The sequence below is a fragment of the Calidris pugnax genome, unplaced genomic scaffold, assembly GCF_001431845.1.
Source record: "Calidris pugnax isolate Ruff unplaced genomic scaffold, ASM143184v1 scaffold56, whole genome shotgun sequence".
Classification (NCBI taxonomy): Eukaryota; Metazoa; Chordata; class Aves; order Charadriiformes; family Scolopacidae; genus Calidris; species Calidris pugnax.
Genome location: NW_015090839.1, coordinates 8565681 through 8583245, shown reverse-complemented (window position 1 = coordinate 8583245; position 17565 = coordinate 8565681). Strand labels below are relative to the sequence as shown.

Sequence of the window (17565 nt, the reverse complement as noted above, 5' to 3'; positions counted from 1 at the left end):
TTCAGTAAGTTGAATGCAATGCAGATATGGACTGGGAGTGTTGTACAGGAGCTAGCATGAAACGAGCCAGGAGTAAGAAGGCTGTCTCAAGCTGGATAGTCATGCGACCTCACCTGGAGTAATGCATCCAGCTTGTGGGTCTCCAGTACAAGACAGACATCGGCCTGTTATAGTGGGTCCAGAAGAGGGCTGTGAAAATGATTAGAGCACTGGAGCACCTCTTCTATGAAGAAAAACTGAGAGATTTGAGGTTATTCAGGCTAGAGAAGAGAAGGCTCCAGGAAGATGTTATTGTGACCTTCCAATATATAAAAGGGGCTTATAAGAAAGACAGAGGAAGATTTCTTACCAGGGGCTGTAGTGACAGGACTGTTATAGACTGAGTTTGATTAACTCCATTTTTCTCTCAGAGTAGCCTCGTTTAGCACCCAGCTTCAGCTGTAACCTGAGAACTAATAGAAGAGGAATAGGAAGATTTTACATGGGCTTTATTTTGCAGGATCCTAGCGTTTGACCCTGCTATGGTGGCCAGCGGGCATAAATCCATAACAGGACAAGGGGCAATGGTTTTAAACTGAGGGTAGATTTAGATTAGGCAAAAAGAAATTTTTTACAGTAAAGGTGGTGAAACAACAGGTTTCCCGGAGAAGTTGTGGACACCCCATCATTGGAAGTATTCAAAGTCAAATTGGCTAGGGCTTTGAGCATCCTGATCTAGTGAAGGATGGCCCTGATCATGCCAGGATATTTGAAGTAAATTGTCTTTGATGGTCCCTTCCAACCCAAACCATTCTATGATTCTGTGAAAAAGTCAGCCAATGGTTTTGTCCACAAGCTAGTGTTATGCCTGGTTTGTGGATTCAGTATCACACTTTGAAGAGAGTTGGAGCTCGTAAGATGACATGTTGACCTTTTGCCATAAGGAGGTGGTGATGTTTGGACTTTTTGCTGCTGTAGGCATCATAAAAACACCTGGTTCTATTTTCTGATTAATAAAATTAAATGATTTTGGACTTTCCTGGGAATCTTGTCAGGTGTTTGCCAAATACAGAAATGCAGTCTTCTGTTGAGCCCAGACAGTAATTATTGTCAATATAGTAACCGAGGGCAAAAATTGGTGATAAAAATTGTGTCTTTGTTAATTGCTGCACATTCCCTACATTTGTGATATGGATTCTAAGGAAATATAATTTAAAAGCTGGCATTGTGCATTGTATTGTGACACTTGATTTGCAGGTCTCTTATGATGCATGGAATACTATAATTTCCCTTTCCTTTCTAGCCGGTACTTTTTGAGGAAGAGCTTAAATGTATCACTTTCCACAGTGCAGAGAAATTATTATTTTTAGGTGAATAACCTGAAAAAAAAGAGTAGTTCACAACCCTTTGGAACTCCACTATCAATAACAAAATGAGGCAAGTGGCTCCTCCTCTTTGATGATGAGTCCTTGAAACTTTGGTGGAGTGAATATTAGCTTTTCTGTGGCGTGATTTAAATAAAAGCTATGTTGTGTTTTTGTTTTTTTTTAAATTCCCCCCAGGACAAGACATTTTGGAATAGCATCCAAGGGTTTGTGGTTGAGGGTGTATGTATACATGTTTAGTGAGTAAATTTAAATTGTTCAGCCACTTCAACTTCATAAAAATTTGGTTCAGTATTTTCATTCCCAGCTACCTTGCCTTCTGGAGCTTCATAAGCCTGAGAAAGCAATCCATTTCACCTCCCACAACACAGCTTTAGGTCCTCTGATCATAATGAACTTCCTTCTCCTAAGGAACTTATGTGTGGTTGAAAGTGCCAATTCAAATAAGATAGTGTGAAATAGGAAAATTAAGGGAAGAAAGAAGAAAAGTGTGGAAAGAAGAGATGGGTTGAGGTAGTGTAAAAGAGGAAAATATGAGATGAAAAAGGGTGTGCTCACTCCCTTCCAGGATTTTTTGGTACAATGGGTTTTCCTTCTTTTCCTTTCCTTAACTTTTAACAAATAAATAAAGAATTAATTAGCAATTCTTTTTTAGAGAGAATATGTTTACATAGCAGTGTAAACTAGCTCAGGGACTGGAAGCAGCCCAGTCCTGGAAACACAGAGTTGAAAAGTTATTTTATCTTGCTTCTTGGGAAGCCTTTTTAGCACAACTAGGGCTTTATCAGTGGCCACATTAACCCATTTACAGGTAGTCCATATTTGCCTACATTGTGACTGTAGACATACCCTTGGTCCAGGTCAAGGTATTATGTGCTAGTGGTTCAAAAGGAGGTTTGAACCTCACAGAACAGATGTATTAACAACACAGGTGTGTTGTATATGCAGCTCAGAGTGCAGTTGAGTCCCTGTTGCCTTGTTAGCTCCAGTGTCAGCAATACTCAAGCGGCCATCTGAAGTGTCAACTAACTAGTGAACTTCAAATGTCACCTCGGTGGAGCTATAGGTTTCTGTTTGAGAAAAGGGTGAGGTACAAGCAACATGGGAGCTGCACCTTAAGCTAACACTGCAGTGGAGACCACTTTTCTGCATGGAGCTTTTGGGAGGGTTATAAACAAGGTACAGCTTTAAAATTCTGTTTAGATTATCCCTAATTCTTCCTTTCAGTTTACATTTTTCAAAATATTTTTCTCTTTGTTATGTGTTTTGATTTTCAGTCTATTCTTTCTGCCATCCACTTTTCCTTTTATCTATAATATAAAAAAGTCACAATTTTTTTTCTGAAGTCATCACTCACCAAAATAAGCCCTTCTCTTCAGAAGACATCTGTCCATGAGCTGTCACAGCGATGTCTGTCTTTTCCAGCTGTGTAGGTACTTCTTCATTCCTCAGTTTCCTCATCTTCTGCAGAAGAAGGAGTCGCTATTATGTTAGAATTATTCTCAGAAGTTTGAAACAGAATTATTCAGTGATACTTTTGGAAAAGTTGGGGCAGCTTTGCTCAGTAGTTAATTTTTCTAGTGCATTCTCTATCTTATTCGTGGAGATAAGTAGAATATACCTTGCAATAATATTGCATTTGTAAGGAAAAGCCTCTGTGTTGCAAGACTTGTTTGTCAGTATTCACAGAAAATACCTTACTGCATTTCTGACTCCTACAACATTGTTGAGTGGAAGTGCATTTTTTACAAGTAAATTTCTCAGATTTTTCAGGTAATATTAACAAAATAATATGTTGCTTGATGTACATCAGACAATTTAAAATAATCCAAAAACACCCTTAAGCTAGCAGATTCGTAATGAAAAATATCAGAATACAAACTGTCTTACAGGAAGTTACTAAGAGAAATAAGAAAAATAGAAAAACAGTGTCAGGCATTACTCATTAGTGTTCCTGCAGGATGTATAAAGGTTGTGGGTGACAGGAGAGAAAAAAAAAAGCAGCAGTGTGTTCTGTGTTCAGTTTGACCAGTCTTCATTCAGCTCTATATTTTAGTTTAAGTATCATATTGTATTATACTCTGGGAAAAAAGAGTCTTTTCTGTTTAAACTAATAAGCTTTGGTTACAAATTACATAGCTGTGAAAATCTAGTTCTTCAGCTAGACTGAGGCAGCATGATAAATAATATATGTAAGAATTAAAAGGCAATGCTGGAATGCAACAAAATATGAACAGAATTTCGAGGACATTATTTCACAAAATCTCAACTCCCAGACTCCTGAGCTGTTATATCAAGCAAATTATTTCTCTTTATATCAAATGCATACATGTATTACCTTAGGTTTGGTGAGTGTATAATAAAATATAATTGTTGAGAAACTATCTAAATGCAATACATTATCAGTATAATTGTAAAGCTCTTAAGGAAAAAAAAAAGAAGAAAAGAGATATATTTATCAGTGCTCATAGAAAGTGAGAAAGAGCTAATTTAAAGACTTAGAGTGTTATCTTGCAAAATGAAACTTTGCCCCCAAAGTCAAGGTAACCATCTGTGTCCATGCCTGATTCAAGTACTGTGTGCAGAATTAATTTTGATGCCTTTAAGTTCATTTGCTAAAAAATACCAAAATATCTGTCTAGAGTAACCCACTGAACTGTGACAGTTAAGGTGTTCAAGCTATATTTTGAACTGTGGATACCATGCTTCTTGTCTTACAGCAGGACAGGCTTGACTTTTTCAGGTAGCAAGTGTGAATCTTAGGTATGACATAATCAAATAAAAGGAATGTTTTACCTTGCTGCAGAAAGAATCTCAAGCTAAATTAATTCCTGATGCTAATGAATGCAACTCTGCTGATGTGAAAATTGTGCCTACATACAACGTTCTCTTTGACTGTAGAGAATTTGCGTCCTGTTTTCTCATTTCTAAGCTCTCACTTCCTTAACTGTTCTGGCTGGTCTTCTGATCAAACTTTTTCATAGTTCCCTGCTAGGGGCTCTCTAAAGATGAAGGAAGCTGGATTTTTCTCACATGATTGTTGAAAAAGATCCTACTGCAAATAAAATAGGAAACACCAGTCGTGTGTTGGAGCCAATGATAATAATAACAACAGAAAATGTGTTAACTTCTTATTTCTAATTTATTTCCAAACTTATTCATCATGAACTGTATGAATTCTTTTAACCTTACCAAAGATTTAAAGACCATATTGCTCTTTCCAGTGAAGATTTAACTATTGTTCTTACCTAGTCCTTAGGATTTCCAAGAGATTCTGTTTCCTGAAAAACTGCTGAAACAGACTCTTACAAATGGTAGCACAGTTGTGTGGGTTTTTTATATTAAGAACCCAATCCAAAGTGCTGGAAGGTCTTTCCATTTACTACAGGGACTTTGGGCTTTGGCTCAACACCTCTCCTCCCCCCCCCGCCTTTTTTTCTTTTTTTTAATAAGCAACAGTGCTTTTAAAAACAACAATTCCTCATAGTTGTAATGACTTAACCAGTATTCTGATGTGTATGACCACTTCCATTGAAAGCTGTTTTATTAGGACTTGGGGATTTCCAGTGTAGCTTATGCATGGTCATTTTTCAGTCCTCAGCAATTCTGAAATACTTTTTTAGCTCTTATAAAACTTCTGGGTGAAAAATTCTTCTTTTTTTTTCCTTTCGTTTTTTCCTAGTGAGAAATTAAGAAGCAGTTGCAATAGATTTTAAGCATTTGTTACAGTTCTACCACAGCTGGTCTTGGTAATCTCCTAAATTTCTTCAGTTATTTTTGAAATCACCAAATTCTCAGTGGTTGCATTTTCTTACAGTCTCCCTTAAGAACAGAGTGAAACAGCAGCTGGAAGACAAGCAAAAAATAATTGACTGGTGGCACAGTTGGTTCTTACCAGAGTCCTCAGTTAATTACATGGTTAAGTTCTGGCAACTGATATAAATGTCTTCCCTGAAAATGTGGATTGATTGCAGGCTTGTACCCAGTCTCACTTAATTTATGAATCTTCATTGTATCTTTTTCTGACTGCATCACAGAAAGGAAGAAAGCACACAAACAAATCTACTAGTCATAAAACCAAGTCTGTAAAAGCAATAAAGCCTTAAATTCACCTTAGAACCAGGATCAATTCTAAATAGTTGTGCACTTCAATCAGTTTCAGAATGTCGCCGGCTTTGGTAGGATAATGATGCATTAGTCAGTAATTGTCTGGTTATGTCATAGTTGGATTTTGTATTCCAGTGGTGAATACAACTCCTACATTTGCCAATAGCATTGTTTGATGTATTTTTAAATCTTTAGTGTTCACTTAACATAAGGGGAGGGGGTCTGTTCTTTTCCAGCATTGTTCTTAGCTGGAAGGCTTCCTTTTACTTAGCCTGTGATAGTATGACAGAAAAAATGAGGATGCTAGCAGTGCAGGTGACCAAAACCTACAACTGCTTACATCATCAGATGCAGGATTTCCTTTCTTCTTTGCTACCATGCCATGTTCTTTAGCCCTTGTTATGAATTTAAATTGCAATGTGAAATGTGTCTTTTTGGGAGGTCTGATGCTGAGTGTTGAACATATTACCTAGTTCAGAAACATCAAAATCTGTTAGTTTCTAAAATTACGTTCCACTTGATGTCAGAAGAGGTTGTATTTATTTCTTAAGAAAATTCGCTGGGTGATTATAGCCAAGTAGCAAATTGTTGACTTCCTGCGTGGACAGTTGTAAAATGCCTAGCCTTAGCATCACACTTGGCAGTGATAGGATAGCCCTTGTAGCATACAGTATCTTAGGCCATTAACAATTAAGTATTTAAATCTTCAAGTACTGTGGATGTATCAATAAAAAGTTCACATCTGTTACTCCACCAATAGTAATGAGAAGCTAATGGAAAGAATGCTAGTTGTAAAGCATCTTATTTTTGTTCCTTTTTAATTAACTTTTTTGTCACAACAGATGAAACAAATATTTTTTTTATCTGTCAGGAGCTGCATCTTTCCACTGAGCGCTTTAAAAAGTTGAGTCTGTCCATAAAATTATCTAGTGAGCCCACCAAAATAGAGGGAGAAGTAAGGAAGGAAAAGAGAGCTATGCAAGAAAGCAGACCTCTGTATAGGAGGGTCTAGTTAGGAGAAGCTGGATATGTTTCAGTGTTAATAAAAACAGGGAGGATGTGAATCACAGCTTACACGTTTTCAACACACCACTGTCTAAGGCATAAAAAAGGCAATTGTATTGGCTCTAAGGAGGAGCAGCTTGCCTGTTTTGTTCACAGAAGATTCTAAAATAACACTGCCAAGATTTAAGACAACAAAAAAAAGGGGAGACATAACAAAGCAAGGTTTTTCCTTCTTGACTTTCAGAAATATATTATACCTTGCTTCATGTAGATCGAACAGCTTTTGGTCCCCTTGACATACTAGTGGCATATGAAAGCCCCGTGGATGGATGGAGCGTTAGGTTGGAAGTAATAAGGTTGTGCCTGACTTACCTCCGCATTCGTAGCAGATGTTACAAATGTCTTAACATGAACCTTTGGGATCAGACTGGAAAAAAACGCAAGACAACAGATGTAGGCCTCTTAGTTTTACCAGCAAGTATAGTCTGACACTATATAACACTGTTCTGACTTGATGTTAATACCCTGTCCTCCTCCTGAGAACAGAATCAATGACACTAACCATTTCTGTAGCACTGAAGCTGGAAAGGGGTGACAGCCATTTTCTTCCCAGAGGAATTTTAATACCAGTTTAAAAATAAGACAATAGATCTATTACTCCAATAAGTGTGTTCTTGTTATATCTGAATAAGTAATCCGTACTCATCACTCATTTGGGGGGGTAACTGAATTTTAAGTAATTTCTTCATGCTATCATAATGTTTATGCATTTTACTGCTGGAAGAGCCAAATCTTCAAGAGTGGACATTTATCTAAAGCTGCCAAATTCCTAGGTATTTAAACCCCAACCTTTCACCCAACCTTTGTACGTCTCTCTCCCTTGCCTCACACATCTGTCTCTACTTTGCCTCTTTCTCTTCCATACTTCTATAGACTTTTTCCCCCATCTCTTTACAGCAATTTGATTTCCTGGGAAGCTCCTATCTCACTTTAATTATTGAACCCAATTTCATTAAAGCTATAGCAATATCTAAAGCATCTTTTACTTGCAGCTGTCTCCATCAGCACTTTCTCAGCTGTCCCATCTAATTATTTGACAGTTTTCAAAACATTTTTGTGCTGCTTTTCACATTGCCCCTTATATCTGACTCCTCTTATCTGGACTGAAATGTAAAGCCATTTTTCTCTCTTCTTTAAGACTGCTGCCAACTAATAATATTGACATATGGCTGAAGAATAGGTGGGATTATCATCTTCTTATTATAACTGTTTCTGAGAGTGCAGTATAAGTGAACAGTCATTATTAGGATCACAATTGTTATTCTTACATTCTGTATAAATTCTACTTTCCGCTAAATTTTTGGGAGCAAAAGACAACATTGTAAATATTTGTAAAACGACCAGTATAAAGTGAGTTTGATTCTGGGAGGTAGCTCTAATTCAGTTGTATCAGAGACAATGGTCTCCCTTCCATGTCAAAGTGCATTTTGCTGCCTTGCAGAGAAGCTAGTGGCCAGAGTGAATGTTAATACTTACCCTTAGCTGGTTTATGGGTGGTATAGTTCTTTTGCTTCTCCTGCTAGTGATTTTAATGAAAATTATTTGTTCTTTACTTTCTGCATTGTCCTCTGCATGGTGGAGGCTGCATAAAGTTGTTCCTTCTCCTATTTCTCAGGAGTTTTGGCCAATGTTCCGTATTTCATGGGAGGGGAAGAAAATGAATGCAGGAGTATTTTTTTCCGCGTGCTTCAGTTTAAAGCAGTGGTGATTCTCTCTGCCACATCACTCCCTCAGGTGCTGCCATTCTTGAACTGGAGGCTTAGCCCTCTCCCTGAAGAATTTCATTGTCAAGGAGAAGAGTGGGGGTTCTCCCATGAAGAATTTTAATCACCCTGTCTGTAGCCCTTTTGAAGGAGGCACAATAGTTCCTATAGTAACTACTACAGTGTGGGAGAAAGGCCAGTGCTCCCGCCCCCAGCCACAGATGGAGAACTCTCTTTGCTTAGATGACTGGAAATTCTTGCACAGCAAAGACTTCATCCTTCACAGTGAAAAGAAAAATTTCTGAAATAAACTCTTAAAATGTACAAGTAAGTACTAATTAAAAAACAGCGCTAGTTGAGTTATCAAGAAGAGAACATAAAAATCTCAAATATACTTATTTTTAAGGTGCATTTATCTTTCATTCTTGGGGGTTTTAATTTTAAGAAGTTCAGAGAAGAAAAAAAAAGACATTTAGGACCTAAGAAATCTTGTCTCCTCCTCCCACTCACCCTACCCTCATGCCCTAAAGAACAAATCCTGTGGGAAGTTGCAGACCTATAAACCAGATTAAAATGATTGGGAAAGGAAAAGGAACAGGCTCATAAAATAGATGAATACTTACACTAAGACAGCCGCTTATCTAGCTTCTTTTTTCCATTCGCTTTGAATTCTTTTTAAAGGGAGGACACTTTAGGTATCTTCAAATCCATTGATTCCAGTCCAATTAAGAAGTAATATAGTACTTTCTGCTTTTTTGATAACATTTTAATTTGATCAATTTTAAGTTATTGAAACTAAAAAAGGTGTTAAAACAATTTTAGAAGTATTAAGTAACATGAACTCCAAAAGCAAATTTTACTAAAAGTTCTTTTAATTCCTGGAGCTTTTGATAAAGCATCATAGATGATCTACTGGAAATACTGAAACACATCTGTAATTATGTTACATAATATTTTCTTTAATTAACTAGTATATTCTTGATAACTACTTAGTTATTCCATGGGAAGTTTTGGTTTACTTTCTCAACCATGGATTCCCCAGTAATGAATACAAGCTCTGTACCAGTGACCAGAAGATGGACGTCTAGAATAATAGGCATTCGTGTACCCAAAAAATAGATTTGAAATGCCATTGTTAACTTTGTAAGTTGATTATCATATATTGCATTATGCATCTTACATGTAGTCCTTTGTGACAAATTTGTTCTGATACTTTATTGCTGTGATACTTAGTTGGTAATGGCACAGCATTAATGATTCCCATAGCTTTACTAAACCAAGATAAAATACCTTTCCACATATGTTGCACCTCCATCTAAGATTTATTTCTTCTTCCCATCTGTGAAGGTGGATAAGAGACCTAAATTCTGGATCATATGATGGCTTAAGGTGAGGTAGACTGGTGACATCATTTAATTTCTTTGGATACCCTTTCCAAATCAGAGGGCAACATCTCTGCTTACTTCATGCTGGTTGCCCATTATTCATCTCGCTTTAGATCAGGATCTGAATACATACATATGCCTTCTGTCCTCAACATAAGGGTTAGGCAGAGGAGTTCAGTTTTGCTGGAGATTTCTTTAAAAACTTAGAATCGGTCATAAATGGGATAGCAAAGAACAATCAATGAAAAAAACCCATCCATCACAAGAAATTAAATATGAATTAATAGAATTAATTAAAAAAAAAAAAAGCTTCTGAGGATCTTAGCATACATAAATACTGGCCTTTCTTTCTGAGCCTAATGTTGGTTACACTTTGCCCTTCCCTGACATTGTATCTTCTGTTGTTCAGTTTAGCCCTTTAGTCAGTGTCCCTGTCTTTTCTAAATCACAGCTTTTAAGCATTTCCAAATTATTTTTCAGGTCTCATAGGAAAGCCCCAAGATTTTAAGGTGACATCTCACCTCTTCCTATAAAACCACTCTGATTGTCACATTCACCTGCATTGTTCTTTCATGAGCATTTGGGGTTGTTCCTAGAAATAACAAAAGATACCTGTTCATTTAGAATCTACTTTAGACCAAAGCAAATATATAAGAAATTCTGTTGTAATTTCTATAGACCTTTTTTCCTACTTTGAAACAAAAAATGTTAAAATCTGGAAAAGAGTACTTAAAAGATTATGGCAACACTCATGCTATGAACTGATTTGCACATACAGTCATGTGAGACAATTCAGACAACTCTACTTCTTATGCTTTCTCATCTGAATCTATCATATATTTTGTTGATACCTACAGGGAGAAATATTAGCCAACCCTATGTGAAGCCTGATATGGTTACATATTTTGTGAATAAAATGGGTAATGTTCTTTTTGGTGGAACGTTTATAAACTTTCATATTTATGTATATCTGCTCAGGCTTTCCTAATAGAAGTCTCACTTTATTGGTAGTCATAATTAGAGCTCTTCAAGATCAAAAATTTGGGCTCTGTTTTCTTTTTCAGTTCTTCAGACAGCAGGTTAACTGACAGGGTGTAGCGGGATGGCCCTATACCTTGGACCTCTGCTTCCAAGCATATAGAAAGGTGCTGCTCAGAAAAGTCAACAAAAATGGAACAAAAACCCAAGGATTTTGAGGCTAATTGAGAAAAAGCCTTTATAAGTAAATTATAGTTTAGGGCAATTTAAAAAGTTCAGTATAGTTTTTAAAACTAGTTTTAAAACTATTATCAAAGCAAAAGGATTTTAAAAGTCTTGATCTGAATTTTACCAAACTTTCCACTCAACTAATTTATGTTGAAAGGTGGCATGCAAAGGTTCACAAAAGTATTTTAGGGGGAACTGATTACTGTGCTGGTGATATGTACTTTCACTCCTGCTGATCAAGCAATAGTGCTTCTGCTTAATTAGAACCCTGTTTTTACTACTAGAACTAGTCACAGTAAACATCAATCTTTGGTCATTCTGTGCTCCAATAGCTTAGAAGTGAGTTTAAGAGGAAATCCTCTCTCTTCAGGATGCATGGAAATCTTTGTTAGGTAGTTTACAGTTTTCTTTTCCATCCTTTCCCACTCTTCCTGCACAATGTGAATGCTCTTCAGATTGCATTAAGCATGCTTAGACTGCCCCCAAGACACACTGAAAGGGATGTGGTGCTTCCTTCGCCTCACGCGTAGCCAGATTAGTCATTGAAGGGGGAAATTTAAAGAGGAATTAGTGAAGAGTTAGAATTTTTTTCCTTGTTAATAGCTTGTTATAGAATAATCTTATGCCAGGAATAGACTTGTCAGTCTGGATAGTAAAAGTCATGCTCCAATGGAAAGTAAAAGATTTTACTAGACAGATGCCTCTGCTCCAGAACTACAAAGTGCATGTGTAAAAACAGTCTTTCTATCGGCTTGTCACTATTAACAATATTTAATACAAATTTTGGTGCAGTCAACTTTTTGATTAACCACAACAATTTTGTATTCAAACCTTAAACTTTATCAATTAAACGTAGACAGTACAAAATATGGTCACATGTGAAAAAGCCCATATAGAGGGGACACCAAAATAATAGAAGCTTGGAAGAATTTAACCTGGGTTTGGAACTTTTTTCCGTTGTGACTCCTGTTGCAGTTTGGTACACATGCTTCACCCTTCTCCACATCCTAATTCCCCCTGCTTCCTGTTACTCAAAAGAAGAAATTTATTTCATGAATGAGTATTTTGTTTCTGTAAAGAGTTTGCATTTAAAAGGGAATCCACCTTTTTAAAACACAAGTTCGTCCAAATCTTTAGGCCTGTGAAGGTTGCTGAGCCACTTTGATAGATGTTGTGATATAAATCCTAAATCCCTTGCTTTCCAAGATTTCTGTGAGCAGCTGAGCTGTGGCTGCTGATGGTTCCATCCACAGAGTGAGAGATTTAGAGATGACTAGCTGTTGCTTGTGTGATGGAAACCAGTTCAGTATTTATAGTTTATGTTTTGAAATTTTAGAATAAAATAACAACGTGGCCTGCTTTTTAATGCAACTGTTTCAGTCTATGTCTTGCTTGGATCTGTTGTCATGCCAGCAGTACATTCAGTACAAATAAGAAGCTTTGTGCTGTGGTTGGACTGTAAGATTGCCATGTTTTTGAAAGGTATCAATGTGATATGCATTTGTATACCCAAAATAGTGTATTTCTGATGCAGGTAGATATCGAGAAATCTTGAAAGCTTAAGTAAAATAATGAGGCAATAAAGTCAGAAGATCAAATAAGTTTGTTTCCTTTATTCTATATTTATCTCAATATTCTTGTCTCATTCCTCAACATGTGAAGAATGATAGTTAGGGAAATGAATGAAATGCAGAAAGTGCATATTTAACATCTATTGGGTTACCAAAAACGAGTCACAATAAGGCTACCAGAAGGATAATGGTTTTTTGTGTAACATATTTTTGATGGTTGTAAAATTAGGAACTGTCATTGCAAACACATATCACCTGAGTAAGTGCAAGACACATAAATCCAAGAGTTTTACTGCTATAAAAATAACAATGAACAGAATGGCATGAAAGTACTACAAAATATTTTTCTGTGTATATACCAGCCACTGGGATGCAGGCATCGATAGAGGATTTAATTGACAAATTTTAAAGCTGAGATCTGGCCCTCTCATCTTTTCTAGTTAACTCGCTGTCCTTGGAGTGTTTTCATTTGAGCTATAGAACTGTGAGTGTTCCAAGTGTGAAGATGACTTAACTGTAAATATAATTTAAAGTGGAAGATACTGTTTTTAAAAATGTTGCACTGTCTTCATGCACTTTTTTCAAGTCATGATACTTACGTGCAAAAACTCCTGCAATTAACGATTAACATCGTAGAGCTGGATTCAACATGTAATAGATACACTTTAAATAGGGGATTGTAGAGGAGGGATATGGGCAAGAAATAGAAAATTAATTGGAAGGTAAATTCCAAATGGTGGTGTGTTCAGACGACGTGGGGAAAATATGACCCACTCTAGGTGGAAGAATGAAAGGACCTAAAGGGCTTTAGGGAGGTTTTGTGGTTTTTTGAGTCTTTTGCTTTTTGCAGTGCTCTAGACTACTGTGAAGCTATGCCTAGCAGGCCAAAACTGAATTTCCTTTTCATTCTGGTAGGTGGTGTATGAAATGTCCATACAAAGCACAGTGCTAACTGATAGCAATCATAGTGAGAATACTCATAAACTTTTGTTTAGTTCCACAACTAAAGCTAAAGTTTCTCTTGGAAATGTAGATGCAACCCCAGTTTAGGCAAATGTTTGATAACTTATCTGGAGGTAGAGTAAGGAAAAAAGTAAGATCATCTTTAAGTCTGTCTGCCAAGAAGTAAGTTAAAGGAGTCGAAGTTGCTAGAAAATTTAATGTGCTTTTTTTTTTTTTCATGAAATAAGCTTAGCTTTTTATAGTAGGTATCACTACAGCTATAGAAAAGATGAGACAACGCAAAGAGAAACAAAATTATTTAGAATCAGAAAGCTGATATAGAAAAATATAAGTCTGACTAAGTACCTAAACTTGTAAAAGAATTATAATACGCTGACGTGTTTGGTCAGTCACTATACTAACCAAAGTTAAAAAAATCCCAAGTACTGCAGTTGGTCTATTACCAACTTTAGTTGCAGTGTAAAGCAGAAGTCTCAAAGAAGACTTTTCTCTTAAGTTGTTAGCATCTATGTCCTTGAATACCTCAGAGAAAAGAGGGCTTCAAAAATACTGACTCTACAGCAGTTACCATTTGTAATTACAAGCTGTTGCCTGAATCTATCAGCAATGAAGCCACCTGTTAGCCCAATATAAATAGCTTAGAATTTCCTGCAAGGAAATTACATGAAGCATCAATAAGGAATGATATTACATTTTTAGGTCAATATGACTATCATTACTTGGAATTTATCTTTTCTTACTGATATCATGTTTGGCAGCCAGTATCATAGAAGACTAAGAAATTGTTGCTCTGTATTTTGTTTTAATTGGTGTTAAATTAGCCTCTTAGTAATGACAGTCATCCATTTTGCTTGTTTTAGTGAATCCATGGTATTTTGTTTTTCTTATGTTGTAAAGAGAGCAATATGTAAAGATGCACTAGTGCTGTGATGGTTCCAGAGGCACTAGACCATTGAGGTCCTTGGATGTAAATGTTTTTTGAACACATTTTAAAAGGCTGCAGAACAAACTTTACCTTTTCTGTCTGCTATTGACATGCCTGGCGTTGGCACTAAGATGGGAAAGGAAGGGAAGGTTCCTGGAGCCCTTTGCCCTCTTCTCAGTGCTCTAGCTTTCTCTGGGCCTGTGGCAAGGACAGCCTCGACCCAAGAAGAAACCTCAGCTTGCAGTAGATGCCTGCAGTTGGTTATACTCGGACTCGATTGCTGGCTTTGTGCTCCTGGCATAGAGAGTTTAGCAAAATATTAGTTTTATGATTTCTCAGCCTTTTTTGTAATCACTGCTGCCTTTGAAACTTAACTGTCCATTACTTTGTACATTTAAACTATATCATTTAAATGTAGAACCTGAAGTTTCAAGTACCTATTCCAGCAACTAACATGCATGTCTGGGATACTACAATACTTCCCTAAGCTTAGCAGTAACTTTGATATCTCAGATGTGGTTACGAATGTTGACATTTTAATGTTGTGTTTACTTCATTTCATTTTCAAATAAGATAAATGACATGTTCAGATAAATCTCTCATATCTTCCTAATTCCTGAGTAATACCTAGTTCTTATCCCCCCATTCAAAGCATTTACAGTATGTGTAACCTCTTTTTCAATAGTATTTTTCCCTAAATTCTGCATGCTGTCATCACCATGTACAAAATAACCTTCTGCAAGGACTTGGGGTATATTTGAAAAAATGATTCACTTCCAGACTTCCTGGACTTTGAAATAGATGATTTTTTATTTTTTTAAAAAAAAAAACATTCTTTTTTCCTTCAAATTTGAGTCACTGAAAATTGCATACCAATTTTATTTACTATATGCAAGACAAATTTGAAATTAATACTGGTGTATGAAATGTGAAACATATTTAAATAGTTAATGTCAAATGGTATGATGAGGCTTGCCTTAGAAATGAATGTGCAGACCTTGCAACATAACTGTTTTTTATTCAGTTATAGGTGCCCAGCGCAGGAGAAGTCCCAGTGCCCTTGCCATTGAAGTATTTGAATCACATTTGGGAAGTCATATTTTACAGGTAAATAAGTGGCTTTTCCAAGAAAAATCAAAATAACTAGCTAATCATATTTCTGCCAATAATTTGAAAAGCAATGTCTTCAATGCTAATATTAATGCTATTATTTTTTTTAAGATCATATTTCCTTCTTTTTAGAAAGCCTGTGATTGGGAGAATGTGAATGAGAGGGAGGGCAAGTATTATTTAGCTGATTCACAATATTTTGTTGTTTACAACTGTGCAGGAGGTGTTTGCTTGCAGAATGACTTTATGTACTTTTGTGTGTGTGTACACAAAACAGTATTTTGTGTTGGTGATTTGATTTGCCTTATGTGTCACATATACATTTAGGTGGTTTTTTCCCCTGCTTTGGTTTATGAGCTCTACTTTCCTCCCTGATATCCCAGTTGTCACAATTATATATCACAAATTTGCAACAATCTGCAAAGAGAAAACAATGAGCAGCAGTTGCCTCTTTGGTCTCCTTAGCTATGAGATAAAAACTAATCTGATATTTGACAAAGAAGTTACACTGTACAAGTTGTTATATTCTGGAAAGATTAAATGAAAAACAGTGACCTGATGGAAACATTCTTATGCGTGCTTTGTTTTGTCTGGTTTAGAACAACCTCTGTAGTAATCAAACCTGGAGGAGAAGCAGTTAAGAACAAAATGTGATGTGTTTTGTCAACACGGTAAAAACCCAGCACTGTGGAAATAAAACCCACATAGTCTTTTCTAAGTGCGCACTGAATAACTGCTCTTGTTTAGCAATGTACACAGCTTCTCAATGCAAATATACTGCTTGGTGTATTATCTTTTGAGAGGTACGAAAGAGGTAAATTAGGATATTATCATGAGAAATATTCCACTTAATTTGAAATGATTGAGAGCTATCTCTCTGTACTAACTCAGCTGTGGCATTCAAAAGCACCATGGTTAATGTCAGATTTTTCACATCTTTATAAAGTAACTATTCAGAATAGCAACAAAGATAATTTTAGGAAAACATGAAATTTACTAGTAGAATTAATTTCTTTTTGGAACAAAAATCATAATGAAGTGATTTACTTAGTTGTACACCCTTGGCAGAGGTCTAGGTCAAGTTTTTGATTCTGTAAGCAAATACTTGATATAGTTACTGTATCAAAGATATCTGCGCCAGTATCTACACTGCTGTGTTTGCATATTAGACAGACAACACTGTTATGCTGTCTCGTAAGCATAGGAAAAAAAAAGGAGAAATAGAAATTTACTGATATTTCAGTCTATGTGATTTGTCAGTGTGTTTTGAGTATGTACACATGTACTTTATATACTAAAGGTGTGTTTTTTACAACAGGAATTATAGCAAATATCTAGATAAAACCTCATTGAGACTGATTTATATACACTTCTTAGGTATGACCCCCTATGAATGAAAATGAAAAAACCTAGCATGGCCAGTTTGAAAACTACTTGACACTTGAGTTTTTCACTTGCATATTTAAACAATTAATGATTTTCTTGCTTTTTGAAGCTAGATTCCCCTTTCACTTTTTATTTTTTGTACTTATATAGGATAAATTTAGGTGCTTTCAGGGCATAACTTTATCATAGTACTTGTAAAATAAACTATATAGCACTTGATTTTCAGTCAAAATTACCATCAGCGTCATATTGAATATCTGTTGAGGTGTGGCCTTTTCAGAGAGGGTGGTGCTTTACCAAATTACTCCCATTAATCTCTCAATTGATAACTGAAAGTTCCACTCTGACATTTAAAAGAGAATAGACTGTTGATGATGGATAAAGGACAAAATTAATTAATAATGGTGACAAGTTTATCATGATATGTTAAAATCTTGTCTTGTTTTAGCATAGTAATCAACACTTGGAAGGAAAGTCTAGGTCATACATTCAAATGTACCACATTTAGCAGATCTGAATGAACTTCAAAGTACTGCCTTGTGGTCTTAGAAGTAGAAAGATAATCTCCAGAAGACAAAATTATTTTTAAAAAAGCAATGAGACAGATTCTGTGGTGGAATATAGTTCTAAAAGTCTCGTTTAGTCTGCTGCTCCTAGAAATTATTTTCAAAGCAGTATTGTGATAAGTATTGTTTGCAAGTTAAGTGAATGATCAACCTTAATTTACCTGTGTTTGATTTCAAAGTCCGCTATCTGAGAAAGTTGAATTAATAGTTTGCT

At 36.0% G+C, this 17565-nt stretch overlaps 1 protein-coding gene across 2 annotated transcripts in view; it reads left to right on the top strand.

Annotated features, from left to right (window-relative positions):
• Positions 1–17565, top strand: part of NPAS3 (neuronal PAS domain protein 3) — a 611505-nt gene that overhangs the window by 293903 nt on the left and 300037 nt on the right. For both annotated transcript variants that reach the window (XM_014942056.1, XM_014942057.1), the window contains one exon: positions 15314–15396. In XM_014942056.1, coding sequence (XP_014797542.1) covers positions 15314–15396 — 83 coding nt within the window. The remainder of the gene's footprint in view (positions 1–15313; positions 15397–17565) is intronic.